At 42.6% G+C, this 17221-nt stretch overlaps 2 protein-coding genes across 2 annotated transcripts; both read right to left on the bottom strand.

Moving 5' to 3' along the window:
- Window positions 1-898: 898 nt before the first annotated feature.
- Window positions 899-6775, bottom strand: atxn7l2b (ataxin 7-like 2b). The gene is made up of 9 exons (XM_063464231.1): window positions 6670-6775; window positions 6145-6213; window positions 4605-4917; window positions 4161-4378; window positions 3858-3940; window positions 3500-3684; window positions 2909-3077; window positions 2559-2680; window positions 899-1980 (listed from the first exon to the last, which is right to left on the bottom strand). Exons 1-9 carry the CDS (start codon window positions 6764-6766, stop codon window positions 1461-1463), a joined length of 1776 nt encoding a protein of 591 aa, XP_063320301.1. The 5' UTR covers window positions 6767-6775; the 3' UTR covers window positions 899-1460.
- A 579-nt stretch (window positions 6776-7354) lies between these two features.
- On the bottom strand, window positions 7355-10780 carry sypl2b (synaptophysin-like 2b). The gene is made up of 6 exons (XM_063464232.1): window positions 10598-10780; window positions 10378-10455; window positions 9575-9693; window positions 9280-9475; window positions 8731-8922; window positions 7355-8617 (listed from the first exon to the last, which is right to left on the bottom strand). Exons 1-6 carry the CDS (start codon window positions 10613-10615, stop codon window positions 8510-8512), a joined length of 711 nt encoding a protein of 236 aa, XP_063320302.1. The 5' UTR covers window positions 10616-10780; the 3' UTR covers window positions 7355-8509.
- Between the last annotated feature and the right edge of the window lie 6441 nt (window positions 10781-17221).

Raw genomic sequence — 17221 nt, 5'->3', positions numbered from 1 at the left:
CTCTCTCTCCATCACCTGTTGTAACTGATTTTCAGTCCAGTTCTTGTGTAATTTGGCATACCTCAGCCCTTAAAAATGGATGCTTGACAGCCACCCTTCCACTGAGATCATATCTGACGAGACTTCTGGGAACTTGGTTGAAGGATCAACTAAAGGGCCATCACCCAGGTCCTATTTTTTCCATTTTCTTGAAAACATGACTTTCAGGTACTGTTCATTTGTTGAAAATCGTTTTTAGGCCCAGCACATTTTCTTTTTTCCTCCACTTGTCTAGACTCCTCAGTTTTTTAAGGACACACTGCACATCCTGCTGAGATGTGCCAAGTCTTCAGCTACTAGCTGATAAATGGGAATGAATGTGTTTTTGCAACAGTCTGCTAGTAACAAAGTGTCCAAAGATATAATCTAAAATTGGTTCTTTGCCAGGTTATCCGTTACATGTAGACTCAACACAGCTCTATCCCTTGAGTTAGCTGTCTTTTAACACTTTAATATTTTAAATGGCTTCACAAACAAAAAAGTCCTCTTTGAAAGGCCTTCAGAAAGCCTGGAGAACCACTGATGAACAGCACTTAAAAAAATTATAAGAGTCTGGCTCCTTGGAAACAAAATATAAAGAAATGAGAGGTGGCTTGAGATCAATGTCGTTTATATCGTTAGAGAAAAAGCTGTGCATTTTCCAGATGCATATATAGCACCATCTGGTGTTTAAAGATGAAAAATTATCGGATGAGTAGATGCAATCGCTTTTTATGAATTGAGTGGATTTCAATTTATCAAAATAAGTTTTAGTCATTACTCTTTAATGACTCGTCTGTACAGAACCGCTGTGACATAATGAAAATCAGAGAGCAAGAGTAATTCAAGACTTTAATTGTTCTGCAACAAAAAACCTTAGTAACTTTAGCAGCATTATGAACAGACTGAGGTATACTTATGTTCTTAAACAGTTTTTATAAATTTAGCAATAACAGTTACAAATATTTCAATACAAACACTTGTTCCTGAAATCTTTGCATAAAAACCTGAAGACAAATATACACAAAAGACAAAAACCACACACACACACACACACACACACACACACACACTCATACTATGCTGGTACCAGCTGTCCTGCACCGCTTCATCTCCAAGTGGTCGTTTTAAGACTGGCCTCTTGTTTGGCTGAAAAGCTGAGATGTAAACAGCAACTGTCACTTACAAAACACATTTACTGTTGTTAAATCACATTCAAATTAAAATCGAGAAGACGTACTGTCCATTCATGACTTTAAAATAAAAAAAGAGGAATGGATTCAGAATATAAGATAAAAGCAATACTGTATTTAGGGGTTGAGCTTTTTGTCAAACCTTTATGTAAGTACATGTTTGATATTTTCTCCCTTCCAGAAGGCAAAGCTGGAGCAGGAAGAATGGGACAAACATTTCAACTTAGAAATTGTTAAAAGTGAAGAAGTTCAGGACAGTAACTCGCTGCTGCTTTTGCGTTTCTGAGCAACACTCATGTGGTCATAGGCCACCACTTTCTGCTGATCGCCTGGGAGCTTCCCTTTGCTGCGGGGAGAGCGGTGATTTGGTACAGGCAAAGGGCGACACTTCTTCACATCTGACTGTCTCTCCGTAGACTCTCGTGGCTTTTTTCCATTTGAGAAGGTAGCACTGTCTGGTCGCTGAGGCTGGCCCTTCTTATGAAATAAGGGATCCCTGATGTATCTGGAGGCTTTGTTCTCACTGCTTTGTAACTTCTTGGCAGCTTTCTGTGCTGCACTTGCATCTTGCATAAGTTCCACCTCTATAAGCTGAGCTTTGCTGGGACTACACACTCTTCCTGACCCAACACTTGCAGACGTGGTAGGATAAGGCGGTTTAATACTGTAAGAGTTTGGCTGACAAGGATTGTTTTCAAACTGTACCAGTGAGGTAGACTCAAGGCTGTGGGAGTGTGACCTGAGACCTGATGATACTTTAGGCGTTTTCCTGCAAGTAAAAGAAAAAAAAAATGTGAAGGTAATTCCAATAAAATAAAACTCAAAGGCAGATTCAGTAACCATGAGTTTTCTGCACTATTAGCTGAAGCCTCATTTTGTTATTAGATAAATTAAACAGCTGCCTCAAAATGTTAGCTGTGATTGCTTTGAGAAATCTGGTTGGTGGGGGTTTGCATGAAGATGAAGGATTTGAAACAGTGTGTTCTTTGAGCATTAAAGCATCCAAAGCTATGAAGCTGCAAATGAGCCTCACGGCAGGCATCAAGGCTTTTCTTTGTAATATAAGTGAAGACATGCAGTGCAAACAGATGTTTTTCAACCCGTCAGCAAAGGTAGCAAATAGCAAAAAAAAAAGAAAAAAAAAGCTGATGTTTCTGTTATTTAGACAATTACCAGGGAGTAGCTGAGGCCATCCACAGTAGACCTCCTCCCTGTAGCGATTTCAGTGTCTAGTTCAGTGGAGGCTCTTGCATATTGTGGATAGTTGTCTTTGAAGCTCAGTCAGCAGGTCTTTTCTTCAACTTGCTTTGGGCAAATGGGTGCTATTTAAAAAACAGTAATACTCACTTCCACAAGTGTGTGCTGACATGGCGCTCCAACATGGCACTGAGTGCAAAGCGCAGGTGGTGCAAACGCCGATCAAATGTGAAGATGCTGCAACCGAGCGTGCGACATCCAAAAGTGCATAGCTGCATGAAAGTAATGTGTAAATTTCCACCGTTAACATCTTTAAAAAGAATTGAAAGTACATAAACATCCACACCGCCCTTTTTTGTTTTGAGAAATTTAACATGGATTTTATGCTATATTAGAGAGATTATCACACAGCCCCTCTGAAAACAGTCATTAAAGATTTTTTTAACGTAACAACCTTCCCATCAACCAGCTGCTGTGCATTTTGTATATCTCGCCCTCACCCCAAGTGGTTTGGGGTGCCAGGGTGTAGCAGGTAGGTCTGTGGCTTCATCCTGCTCATCTTCTTCACTGTCTTCACTTGACAAGGTGAATGGGTACGGAGGTTGCACTTCCGCTTCCTCAGTGCCGTTACCCTCCTCCTCGGGAGAGCTTCCTGATGGATTCCTAGACCTGCGTGAAGGCAAAGTAACGCAAACGTGAGACTGTTGTGACAGCTAGCGCAAGGCCCACAAAAAAACATTAACATAATAAAAAACCTACATCAGTTTCGTGTGATAAAATAAATATGCAGATATGCAGAAAACAATGCATACTTATCTGGACTGTAACATCTGTCTGGTAATCCTCAAGATTTCCATTCAAAGTGTTTTTAGTTTTTTTTACTCGTAATGGAGGAAAGCTCATTATAGCGTGGACTAACACAGACTGAACTACAATAGGAGAACTGCAGCTCAACAATTTGCAATTATCCTCCATCACCGTACGACGCTGAGTATGCAGTAGTGTTTTTTTCCATGTTGCTTTCTTATATAACTGAAAGAAATGCTTAATTTACTGCAATAATCTGCTAAGGTATACACTAAGACTCATACCCTTGAATGTGGCAGTTGTTGCTGTATTTATTTGTTATTTTTTCCCCGTCAGCTTCCACATGTTTCTTTTTGTATTTTGATTCGTCACGAAGCTTCTCCATATCTTGATCTGTAGCTGAGGTAGTTCTCTGATCAGTGGTCTTAGTCTCTCCCAACACTTTCTGCTGATGCTTGACTGAATCAGCCTATGAAAGAAAGAACCGTAAGAGAGCAGTGCAAAAGAGAAAAGGAAAAAGTGACATAGTTTGGTTTTGTATGAAATAATAAAAGATGCAATCTCCAAACTTTTATACAGTTAACTACAATAAGTAAATGATAACAACTCTCAATGTGCCATGACAATGTACTGAGAGTTTACATTGCACATTAGTTCCCTGTTGCACAGCGTCTTCCTTTCGGGGTCCAAAACTCTGCTGTGTTTATTCAGATCACATTCTTTTTCTATGTGGAGAAAAGCACAAACACAAAGGTCAGTCAGCAACAGCAGGACTTGTCAGGAGGATCCATGCTAAATGGTAGGAGATCACACAGACTGTTACTTAATAATGCAAATACTGATGTACAACACATTAAGCCCAAGTTAACACACTAAGTGGGCAGACTTTCCCAGAAAGCAGCAGGGGAAGTAATAGACAAAAGTTGGGGGAAAAAGATGACTTACTGTGGATGTTTTTGTAAATCCGGCTGTAGGTTCTTATGCCCCGCTGAGGACAGTGAGACTCAGTGGACTGTCCAGCTGTCAACTTCTGCACAGAGGATCTCTCTAACAGAGTGGAGGTGGAACAGTCGTCAGGGGGCAGGGGTGCTGAATGGAATGGAGGAAGGCAAGGCATGGAGGACGAGTGAGGGTTTTCCTCAGGGAACTTCACAGAAGATAAACTACAGAAAGAAGTTTAAAATGAGCTTAGAATTAACTTATTAGATTCATGATATTCAGACTTACACGAGAGACAACACTGATATTTATGCAAGATATAAACTAGAAGATGTAAATGTGTTGTTGAATACATCTCAAGTGAGAGCAGGGAAGAGTTCTCCAATAACAATTAATCAGTTAATTTTAGCATTAACTACTAATTCATGAACGGGCACTCGTAAACAGTACCTCACTGTATATTTGTGGGTCTTTGTAGACTTGTGCTGTTGGGCAGGTGAGGTTGCAGATGAGGTGCCGCCCTTTTGACATCTGCCTTCCTTCTTCCTTTCCATAGAGGAAGAATTATTAGAAAGACCGAGGCTGGAGCAATTTAGCTGCTGAGGCGCCAGAGCGGATGGCGGGTTACATATCTTTGTAACAGAACCATGCCACCTTTCACAGTGCCTCTCAAAGGCTTGAGGTTTCACCACCTGACCACACTGGCTGCACACCACCAAATAAAAATCATCATGTGCTGGGCAGTGGCCATATATGTGCATATCTGTAGAGAAGAAAAAGAAGGAGAGACAAAATTAGGTACATTTATGGTCAGATGTTTACATACACTCATGACAAGATGATGTGAATGTCATTTGGGGCTTTCGATGATTTCTTTGAACTGTTCTTTTTTCCAGGGTGGATGATTGTACAGCAAACATATTTACTGGCTTTAAAAAACAAGAATTAGGTGCACAAGTTTGAATTTATTTTGGAAATGTTCTAAAGCACAAAGGGTCAGAAGTATAAATACGGGCTCAACACAGTCATGGTCTGAGTTTCAGGAAGGCTAATCCAGAAGCTTAAAGTGAACTTGGTTTATCCATTTTAAAACCAGTTCTGATGTGCACCTGGGATCATTTTCCTGCTGGAACACCCAATCCTATCCAAGTTTCAACCAGCTGGCTGCTGAATTGACGTGGAGTTGAAGAATTTGAAGCTAGTCCTCTTTCTTCATTATTCCACTTTGTGAATTGTACCAGTGCCACATGATGCTACCACGACCATGCTTAACAATAGGTACAATTTTCTTATGTTTTAAAGTCTTACCTTTACTTCTCCAAACATACCAATTTTCATTGTGGCCAAATAACTCAATCTTTGTCTCACGTGACCATGAAACCTTTGTGCAGAAGGCATTTGGGTTGTCCATGCAGGCGGCTGCAAATTTCAGTCGAGCTTGAAGGCGTCAGCTTTGGACCAGGCACCTTCTTGTACCAATGCAATGTAAACATAGTGACATTGGTGCTCCAGGAGTTTCCAATGCATGACAGGCTTGAGCCTTAGTGGTTTCTCCTTCTTAGATCTTCACTGAGTTCTTTAAACACTCCTATTGCTGTCAGTATCGCTTAAGCCAATGAGTGATGTCAAGCAAATCTACCAGTTGTAATTAATCATGATCACTAACAAGAAGTTAATAAGCCTTGGCCTTGTCAAGTTAAAAGATACTGTAAAACCTTCAGCACCACTTATTAAAAATGTAAGTTACTGTATGTCTACAGTTGAGCCTATTATTTCCGTGTGGATGAGAGAAAAATCCAAAATAAATTCAAACATGTACGTCCAATTCTTGTTTTTTTAAAGTCATTTAAGATGTATGCTGTACAATCATTACACCCCGGAAAAGCAACAGTTCAAAGAAATTATTAAAATCCACAAATAACCACGACGTTCATGTCCGTGACGCCTGTATGCAAATTTCTAACTGAATGCGCCCAGTCACAGTCCTCACCTTCTTTTCCGAGCGACATGGTCTCTGAGCAGTTCATCCCATACTCGTCATCTTCAACCTTAGACCCAGCTGCAGGCAAAGCAAACCCGTCAGCATGAAATACTAAATTCTAGTATCTTCTTGCCACAAACGGGTTTATTTGGTTATGTAGTAACACATGCATATCACACATGAGAGGGTTTCACGCTGATTACAGTCACTTTTGCTGTAAAAGCTTCAAGTTGTGCAAGTTTTCAACTAAATTACTGTTCTTGTCTCTGATCCAAAACAAACTGTGTCTTTCAGTAAGACTTCAACATTCTGTTTTCACCACGTAACAGTATAAGGAGGAAATTCTTTCCATTTGTGCTCATAGGTTGTCAACAAACGACGAAAGCTCGCTGCACTAGGACCCAGCGCGTCTTTTGTTTGGGTCGTGCCTTGTGTCGCTGTGTGTGTTTAAGTACCAAAAAACGAAACAAATCGTCGGATGCTGACGTTATGACGTGCTGGGAATCAGGTCTGGAGCTGGGGTGCACGACTCACCGTCAGATGATAAAACATTCACTGTGTCTACCCAACAGCTCCAGTTTAATCCGACAAAGTCGTCGAGATTAGGATTTCGCCGATCCAAAGCGGCCATTGCAGCTCTTGCGCGCCCACGATTCGCCAGTTCACGCGCAGTTCACGAAGCTCGTGACCGTGTTGAACCATGTTTACTCATATATTGCCAGTTTTTATTATAAAAGTACAAAATTTGAGATTTTGCATCGCTTTATATTACCTCTTTTAAATAAATAAATACTTTGATATACATATTATTTATTGTTTTATATTAGTTTTAAAAAATTGCTGCAGTTTAACTTATTCTGCAGCGCTGTAGTTCGACGAAAAATGGCTCCACAGCAATTTCACAAAGCTGGTCATATGCTTTTTTTGTGTGTGAACAACTGTGCAAACCATAAAAATGTTCCAGTAAAACAAATTAAACATATATACGCTGTGTTTTTGAGTTCAAAAATATTCTGCACTTTATGCAGTGATGAAGGTCAGCAAAGGTCAGGTATCAGGTCTACCCAGGTTGTAAAACTTTTTAAGTGGGGCACAACCGATTACACGTGTAACCCTTAATGTGTGTAAGACCTGAACTCCAGTGCACCCGCTATGCATATGCTATGCAATATGTGCTGCCACTGAAATAACAGGCATAAAAAACAGATCTGACAACAAATATGGTTCTTTCTTTTAATCAAGCAAGACATTTCATGTCCACACAATTTCTTCCTGTATTCGACCACAGACTCCATTCTCTTCTGTAGCATTTTTAACAACAATTTGATTGATAAAGCTGGAAACTGGGAATCAAGCCCGCTCACAAAAAGTAGGAAATCATAAGAGTGGTGGAAATTAAGGCAGATGGCTTGCATTCCCTTATAACAAAGAGGAGGTAGAAGCCTCGCAAAAGAGAGATAAGAAATATACAATTACTGAAAACAGGCAAGAGATTAGTCAACTGTTTAAGAAAAAAACAAAACAATAAAAGAACCAATGAGTAGCTAAGCTCACACAAGAGGGTTGACAACATTACTGAAATAGTGTATTGAACAATGTCATTTTAATACAAACTCCTCAATTACACACACTCCTTGATTTAGAAAGATCTAGAAACAGAAAAATGCAAGTCCTATTGGGAGAAGCGCCCAATAAATATCTTATAATTCCAAGCAATCGTGAGAAATGTGAAATTCCTAAAGAGTTGGCATGTTCCTAATGAACAGAGGCATCACATACAACAAAATATTTAGCCGTTAGTCTAAACAAGTGAAATCAGCCTGACGTGAAGAGATGATGAGGCGTAATAACAAAAAAGATTAAACGGGACTCTGACCCACTTTAAACAATCTCACACTGGCTATTTTTTTAATGAATTTTTTGAAACTCTATATTTTCAGGCCTTTATAATAAAGATTGTGCTGAAATTCGTATCCACAGTCTACAGTTGTGTTAAGAATCAATGCACTTAAACTATATTTTATTTATTAGGTTTCTTGCACTTCATACACTCAACAGCCCTGAGCCTTTAAAAAAAAATTCTGAATGCAGAATGTATGGTTACAAAATACTGCACATCCATAGTCTCATTAGAAATAAGGGGCCCTTCATATTTGATGCATAGATATAAAAATGTTCTTTGTGAAATGTGTTTGAGAGAAAATCCAGATCTGAAATTAATACTGCAAAAAAAAGAGCAGTCAGTTTGAAATACATTTGTTATACGCAGAATAGTATTTTTCCTTTTGCAGTCCTAACCAAAAGCATTTGTGTAGGAACACGACATGTTAGACTATTTTAAAATGAAGTGGCTGTGTAGTTAGAATGGCTTCGGTCACCCCTCCACATTTGCAGGTGGGTTGGCTGATTTGTGGAAAGGCGTTTCCTTGTAAATAAACCAGCAGTTGCCTCCCCACAAGATGAGGTTAAGAAAACCAAATACCTGCCGAAAAATAAAACAGAAGAAGTCAAAACTGTACATGGGTAATTTTAAAAAAAGCAAGGGTAATTATCCATTCAAGGCTTATTACTTAAAATAAATTGCATAAAGCTTACCACAGAGGCATTCAATCGACCCATGAAAGGCAGAGCCCCCGCTGTGCACGAGTGCACGCCACCTTTGCAAACGTCAATAAGAGTCAGCAAGAATTTAGGATCGGTAGCCCTCTTGACATCAGACAAACCTTTACCCCAAGCAGAAGATGATACCAACCACAGGAAGGCGAACACCGCAGTCAACACCAGGTCCTTATTGAGCAGCAAAAAATACATGTCACTACAAAACCCACAAGGAAACCCAACCAAAATGTTTTCAGCAGAGAACAGAGTAGTGTCCAGTGTCTGTTAGCTGCTTGGAAACCACACCATCCCCAGTTTTTCATTTACATGTCTCTGTTAAATCCTCAAACTTGAGAGTGGACATCTCGTTATCTCTGCTCTCCTGCATTACTAAAGTGAATCATTACAATCATTAAAAAATGTCCTTACTTCAAATTTGCTTTGATTTGTACATTTTGCAATGTCATCTTGACCCGTGAGCTGTTTGGAGGACGACCTAGCTAAGCCAAAACAACAGAGAAATAGAGTGAATCCAGTCAAACCTACCAGGATGGGGCCCCGACTAGGTTCCCTGTACAAGTGGTTGTAACACAAATAGATGATTAGCGTGGCGGTGCTGTAAAGGAACGCAAACACACCAATACAGACATAAAACTGCGCAGAGGATGAGTGGTCTCCAGTCAGATAGTAATCAGTGAATGATCCATTACAGTAAGGGACAGTGTAGGGATGATCCATCAACCTGTGTACACAAAAAGCATTAGAAATTATGACAATCGTTAAAGAAAACACACTTTCCGGTAAACTGGAATCTGAGGTGTGGCACTGTTTGTTTAGGCACCTGAATGGGTAGTTAAAGTTTGCTGTTATTTCTTTATTTTCTGTTTCGTTGCATTTGACATTGATGCTGGATGAGCCGCTGTAACCTCCGGTTGTAGCAAAGGCAAATATGGAGAAGACCTGCACCCACACACACACACACACACACACACACACACACACAAATATATAAGATAAAGGGATACAAATTAGGTGCTCAGGATAGCGTGCTGAACATAACTGTCACACAAATGTACCCACACTTCCTTCCAGATTTTATGCAATTAACTTTTTTTTTGGTTTGGTTTTGTGTAAGACAGGAAGTCTTACACAAACCTATCAGGGCGACAGCTGTACAGAGTAGCAAAATCTGGTCTTAAAGTCATGCAATGCTGCCAGAATGCTTTATCCAGTAGCTGGAAGCGCAGAAACGAATACCAACCTGCACATATGAAATAAAATTTGGTTTTATGCGGCCACGCGTGTTAATCGGACCCTATACTGTAAACCCTCTGGCGTGCAGAACACTGAACATCCTGCCTGCTACACATTGGTTTGAGCCGCATAAAGGCCCATTATAGGAAGGCATCTTGACTCGAGTGCAACTGCATGCCGTATTTATAACAGTGCTACAGCTCAAATGATGAATTGGATGGCTTATCTGGGCGTAGCGGTGGGTCACAAGACAAATAACACAATCAAGTTATGAAGTAGTTTTGCAGCCAAGGATCGGCTTCCTACGCAAAGCACACCCCGCCATACAGGCCATATGGTAAAAAGTAAAAGGAAAGAAAGCAAAAAAAGAAAAGTGAGGAAAAAACTTACCCATTCTAGCAAACGGATGAATGCCAAAGGCTCTTTAAGAGGTCCAAAGTCAAGACTGAATCCCGAAGTCATCACTTTCTAATCGAAAATAAAGACAGCGTGAGAAAGACGGAGTTGCACTGCCGAGGAGGGTCGGGCGTAAATAGGAGTGTTTGCTCAAAAGTGTCCATTCATCAGATATACGTCATTAACAGCTAAACTCTTCCTGTAGCGCGTTTACCTGCGCAACGGATTCCATTGTTTTTCCAGACTCAAAATCAGAGTTTAGGAGCGGTTATGAATCGCCGATCCTGGTCTCTTTGCAGCTGTGTCGAAGATCCTTGGTCTTGTCAAAACTTTTCCAACAACTTCGCTGACTTGGAGCTGACAACACGTGATCACCGACGAAGGGGGGCGCTGCTTAACAGCAGGGCTCAAAGTGGAGGAAATGCCATCCGGTAGCTCCTGTTTGCTTTTCGCCACTAGGCGTGCATCTTTGTAGGTTACACTGCACAAGGAAGAGTTTTTCAGAGCTTTTTACAAATGCAAAAAACATGTGAAATTAAATTTCACTAGTTGCCCTAAAGACACAGAAGTGTAAGTGCCAGAAGTAAACGTGGTATTTGCAGAACATTTGAAATCACACAAGATATTCTTTATAGTTTTTATGTGGACTTACATGAGCTTTAAGTAAGATGTACCATTAATTTAATCGTCCTGATACTGTTTCTTGTCTAAGACTTGCCCGTATATGTCTTAAAAAGTTTGCTCATGTTTGCTTAGCTTCACATCCTTCATGCATGGATGTCTTTAGTGTGTATATAGTATGAGCTGTAGGCCTGTATATGTGTCCACAGCTGCACTGTGTCCAAGTGTACTTAATGTTTCTGAAAATTGCAGTCAGGTTCTGTTAAATTTGTTGACATGCTGTGGAAGCAAATTAGATTCCCACTATGATTCCTGTGAATCATCTGATGGTGCTGTGCAGAGTTTATTGCATATAATGAAAAAAAACCCCAACAACAACCAGGATGTGTTGACTTAAGGAGGAGCCTTTTAACACTTAAGTAAATTTGGCATTTTTTTATTAAGCCTGTTGAGAAACTCTTGCTTCGCTTACCAAAGTGATGACCACATTACCCACATAGATTTGAGAACCTGATCTCCTTTTGAAAAAGTAGCGATTTATTTATTTCGGTGTCTATAATCTAACTTGTCGCATTTTCAAATAATTCTTTAAATTTAACTATTTTGCTACAAAATCTTATTGGTTAAACTGGTGCATTAGTGATGGCACTGACACTGCTGTGACTCAGATTCAGTATTGAGCCTGTATTTGTTTGTTTGCCCATGGAAGAAAAGTCAATAAAATCCAAGATTTTGATGTATGCAAGATCAAGGGAACAGTTCACCCTGTCCGGGATAGGGTTACTGGGGCGCCCCCCTCCCCAGGCCCGGGGAGGGTGCCCAAGGGTGAGCATCTGGTGGCCGGGCACAGCCCGAAAAGGGGACATGGGCCCATCCTCCTGCAGGCGACCAGGCTGGGGCTTGTATCGAAAGGATCCAGTTGAGGTGGTTCGGTCATCTGATAAGGATGTCTCCTGGGCGCATCCTGGGTGAGGTGTTCTGGGCATGCCCCACCAGGAGGAGGCCCCGGGGGAAGACCCAGTACATGGTGGAGAGATTATATCTCTCGGCTGGCCTGGGAATAGCTTGGTGTTCCCCCAGACAAGCTGGAGGAGATGGCTGGGGAGAGGGAGGTCTGCGCATCTGGATGGATGGATGTTGATCTGTATTATATCACAATGAATTACCAACTGGATTAAAAAAGACAGCTGTGACTCCCAACAGCTCCAAAACCAAAGATTCACATATAGATTACTGATTTGATTGTTTGTTTGTTTTTAAGGAAATTGTGACATCAAGGTACAGAATGTGGCTAGGGGTTAGGTATAATTGAATATTCTTCCTTACTGCCCTAATTATGCTTCTCTTTATTTAGTGGCAACCAGTTTTATTTTACTTCATATTGTGGATATAAAGTGCATATCCCACAATAAAATTTGGCATAATCAAAAATCAAATAATCTGGTGCCTAACAAACCTGGATCCAAATCATGTACAACTAGATGACTGCTTTTTGTTTCTTTGTGTTTCTTGGTATATTATCAATTATATTGTTAGTTAATTGATCTCATGGCAGGTTAGGCCTCCAGTGCTTAACAAATTTGTGAGACCATCTAACACAAAAATAAGAAAATATAAATAGTTCAGAAATCTGTCAAAAACATGTTTAAAATGACTGAATGCACTAAAATTAATCCATATTTTTACACACCCATTTTAGCTGGCACACTGGACAGAAATTAATCAAGAGAACATTCAAACACTAAAAAACAGATTTTATTTCTGTCTTTACAGGTGAAAGTAAGCAAATGCAATTTGGCATCTTAATCAAAAGATAACAATGTGCTGTCCAATTTTTCCAGCTTTTTTTGTAAAACTTGTGGATATTAACAATAACTATATTTTAACATTAAAACCAACATTTCAAGAGCTTATGCATATTGGCTGACTGGCCATTAGCCATGAAACATAACAAATGATTTGGGTTATTACCATTCATCCATCTTCTTCTGCTTAACCAGGTGACCCCTGGTGGCCGCAGCCTAAGCAGAGAAGCCCAGACCTCCCTCTCCCTGGCCACCTCCTTTTGCTTGTCCGGGGGTCGGGGAAACAGTAAGGCATTCCCAGTCCAGCTGAGAAATATAATCTCTCCAGCATGTCCTAGGTCTGCCCTGGGGCCTCGAAATAGGGGAACATGCCCAGAACACTAGCCTAAGGATAGCCATAATTTGGAGAAAGCTCACTTTTGACTTTTGTATCCATGATCTTGTTCTTTCAGTAATTACCCAAAGCTCGTGACCATAGGTGGGGTGTGGACATACACTCAGGGTATTTCAGGTACCCTGGCAGAGTGTATGAGGATCAAATGGCTCATAGCAATGGGCCAGACTCCCAGTATTCCCAAATGCCTTCTCCAAACCCACAAAACACATGTAGAATGGCAAACTCCCATCCACCCTCAAATATCCTTGATAGGGTAAAGAGCTGGTCCAGTGTCCCGTGACCTGGAACACTCCTTGCTCCTCCTGTATCCAAGGTTCGACTAACAGATGGACTCTCTTTTCCAGCACCCTGGGATAGACTTTGCTGGGGAGGCTTAGCAGTGTGATCCCCCTGTAGTTGGAGCAGACCCTCCGGTCCCCCCTTCTTGAAGATGTGAACCGCCACCCTCGTCTGCCAATCCAGAGGTACTGCCCCTGATCTACATGCAACAGTGTAGAGGTGTGTCCGAAGACAACCCTACAAGATCCAGAGCCTTCAGGAACTCAGGGCGGACCTCATCCATCCCAGGAGCTCTGTCACCAAGGAGTTGTTTAATTGCCTCAGTGACCTCACCCCTGCTAATGGACGAGTCGTTCCCCTCGTGTCCAGACTCTGCTTCATCTACGGAAGACCTATCAGTGCAGTTGAGGAGGTCCTCAAAGTATTCCTTCCACCGCCTGACAATATCCTCAGTTGAAGTCAGCAGCACTCCACCGGTACTTTACACAGTGCATGTACAGCACCCCTTTCCCCTCCTGATTGGCCTGACGGTTTGCCAGAATGTCGTTGAGGCAGTCCAAAAGTCTTTTTCCAAGGCCTCTCTGAACTCCCACACTCCCATAGTATTTGCTTCAGCAACTACTTGCTCTCTTCACTTAAGTGTCCAGAACATACAGACACAGATCTGATGATATGAATACAAAATCAATCATCGACCTGCAGCCTAGGGTGTCCTGGTGTTACGTGCACTTATGGACAAACGTATTGTGGTGTGAATGAGACACGACGGGTCCAAGGATCATAGTTTTGAGCCATCTTTATTGACATGCGTCACACCACAACAACACCAACCCCTGAGTCCCCGTGTTTTAACACCGCAGGCGTGATCTGCACGCGGTGCCGTGTGGTCCGCACGGCACCACAGACCACGCCCCACCACACACCCCCATCGCCCGACTGAGGCCGGGGAGCCATCCGGCTCGCGGAGGCAGCCCAAGTCTCCAGCGGTGATGGCAACACTGGTCCAGAGGCCAGCCACGCCTATAGCGGCGACGCTGGTCCGGCGGTCGGCCACCTGGCAAACCGGCGCGACCGTGCAGGAACAGCCATGAGCACCTGCTCACTGCTGGCTGGACTGGCGTCCGGGACAGCCCGCGTCTCGCTCTCGGCCTCAGGTTGCGCAGGTCCCCCCGACACGGGGACCTCCGTCCCCCCGCGCGGCTCCTCCATCGTCTCTGGCTGGGGCAGCTGCTCCACTGCTCCCAGCTGGACAGGACCCTCGTGCACCTCCTCCCTCTCTGGCTGGAGCGGCTCCTCTACCGCTCCCGGCTGGAGTAGCCCCTCATGTAGCAGCTCCTCACCCAGCAGGCATGGACCCCCTCGCACCTCGTCCACCTCTGGCTGGAGCGCCTCCTCCACCACTCCCTGCTGAAGCAGCCCTTCCCGCAGCGCCTCCTCTACCTCCGACAGGTGTAGACCCTCACGTGCTTCATCCGCCACCTCCGGCTGGAGCGGCTCCTCCACCGCTCCCAGCAGGAGCAGCCCTTCAGGTGGCGCTCGATCAGGTCCCGCAGCTCTTCCTGCTGGCGGCACACCTTTGCCGCCTGTTTCCGCTGGATGGCCACCATTTTGGCCACGATCTGGGCCAGCTTCCCCCTTTCCTGGCTCTGGCGTGGACCCGCCGTGCCGCGTCCTGGGTTTCAGCACCAGTGTGGTGTGAATGAGACAAGACGGGTCCAAGGATCATAGTTTTGAGCCATCTTTATTGACATGCGTCACACCACAACAACACCAACCCGAGTCCCCGTGTTTTAACACCCCGGGCGTGATCTGCAGATGCCGCACAGGTGCGTCCGCATGGCACCACAGGCCACGCCCCACCACACTTATGTTCAAACATGGTGTTTGCTATTGATAAACTGTGGTTTGCACAGAAGTCCAGTAATGGAACACTCATCTGGTTCAGATCTGGCGGGCCGTTCCTCCCAATCACACCCCTCCAGGTCAAACTGTCGTTGCCCACATGAACATTGAAGTATCCCAGTAAGATGACAGAGTCCACCAACTTGTTCCCCAAACCAAAGGCACAGTGAACTGTTCCCTTGATCTTCTACTCATAGGGGTTTTTGAATGGCTCTTTGTCTGGTCCCTCACCCAGGACCAATTTGCCATGGGAGACCCTACCAGGGGGCAAAAGCCCCCCCCCCCCCCCCCCCGACAACATAGCTCCTGGGACACACAAACCTGTCCACCACAATAAGGTAGCGATTCACTGAGGTTATTACCAATACTGGTAATTTAGGGCAGCTGTGGATAAACCATACATGTGCTACATGCAGACATTTCTGCATCTCTGCTTTTCAAAGACAATTTGTATATAGTTTATTTGATGTAATATTTAATAGTGAACTGTAAATTTTGGCTTTTTCCAAGGAAGCAATTTTTATTCAGTGTTTTCATAAAAGCCTTATTTTTATGCATTTACTACCATGGCAAACTCCCATCCAACAACAAAAGGTTTCAAGTTTGAAACCTTTTGTCCTCCACAATGTAAAATGGCTGAATATAAAAACTGTTGATTGACTTCATGGTGTGCCCATCAAAATGAAGTTCCACCCCTGTGTGCATGGATTGTCAGCAGGGCAAAAAATTCAGCTCCCACATACCGAATAACTGACATATGAAATTATCTCGCAGGCCAGATATAATTGGATGCGGCCCGTGAGCCGTACATTTGACCTGGTCTAAACATTGTATCAAGCACTGTAAATAGGCATGCACGGGGATCAGGTGTGATCCCCTATTAGATCCTACCTTCTTTTATATATTAATGAATTGCAGAGCCAAAATTAATCTGGGTGTGGTATTTCATGTTTTTTCATGCTTATTACTCAGAACTTCTTTAAAGTGGAACTTTTCTTTCAAACAATTGTTCAGGCACTAATTATGGCTGATAGGCTCCACTAAACAGTTTAATTTGTTTTAATGACAGTACAAGGTGAGCAGGATTTCTTTTAACGATACCTGATATCATAGCAAACAGCTAAATGTTAAGTGACTGCACAGTAAGAGTGATTGATAGATATTGAGATTTCTGCAGATGTTAGATGAGCATTATTAAACTCATGTCATGTGATTAATGTGACTCTCGTCAATGTGGGTCAAACTTATTTACACAGAGGCTCTCCTTTCCCACAGTCTCAGTGAATGGCAACGCCTGTTTATGGGCTGGGTGCTCAGGCAAATTAAGGTCCACTGTGCCATCTATTAATATGACTAATTTTCCTCAGCACACTGTACAGCAGGACTGGAAGATTCTGGTTCTTTTAGAGAAGCTCTGGTCTCGTTTTTGCAAGTCACATCTCGAATGAATGAAACTGGCTTTGTTCCCTACCTTTTATTAGCTGACTATGCAGTGGGAGGGAGTTCAGGTCCATTGTAAGTCCTCTTTGTGAAGGAATCCTGCTTCACAGTTGTGATTGTCTGGTTTCCTGAACGTATCTGAATAAAGAAACATACGTTCAATAAACAAAACTAATAGGATATCCTTGATGACCCAAGAAACATTTGGGAGTAGCTAAATTCTAGATTCAAACTCAAGTTTTCAGGGAGTTTTATGCCACTGAAACTTGTTCAACAGGTTTTTTATGTTTGGCTGCCATGCTATGTCAATGTTTTTGCTGCTGGCAGAGTTGCTGGACTGGCTTGAGCCACAACACTCAAGTAGCATGACTTCTGATCTAGTCTACCCACCTTC

Source organism: Pelmatolapia mariae, linkage group LG20 (genome assembly GCF_036321145.2).
Source record: "Pelmatolapia mariae isolate MD_Pm_ZW linkage group LG20, Pm_UMD_F_2, whole genome shotgun sequence".
Taxonomy (NCBI): domain Eukaryota; kingdom Metazoa; phylum Chordata; class Actinopteri; order Cichliformes; family Cichlidae; genus Pelmatolapia; species Pelmatolapia mariae.
Note: the sequence above shows the minus strand (reverse complement) of the source record. Positions and strands in the feature narration are given on the sequence as shown.

Coding starts and splice junctions, on each gene's coding strand:
- atxn7l2b (XM_063464231.1), bottom strand. CDS start 6,766: ATGGCCGCTTTGGATCGGCGAAATCCTAATCTCGACGACTTTGTCGGA. Junction 4,379..4,604: donor ACCCACAAATATACAGTGAG/GTACTGTTTACG, acceptor TTCTTTCTGTAG/TTTATCTTCTGTGAAGTTCC. Junction 3,078..3,499: donor AACAACTGCCACATTCAAGG/GTATGAGTCTTA, acceptor GCCTTCACGCAG/GTCTAGGAATCCATCAGGAA.
- sypl2b (XM_063464232.1), bottom strand. Junction 9,694..10,377: donor TCATCCGTTTGCTAGAATGG/GTAAGTTTTTTC, acceptor GTGTGGGTGCAG/GTCTTCTCCATATTTGCCTT. Junction 8,618..8,730: donor GTCGATTGAATGCCTCTGTG/GTAAGCTTTATG, acceptor ATTTTTCGGCAG/GTATTTGGTTTTCTTAACCT.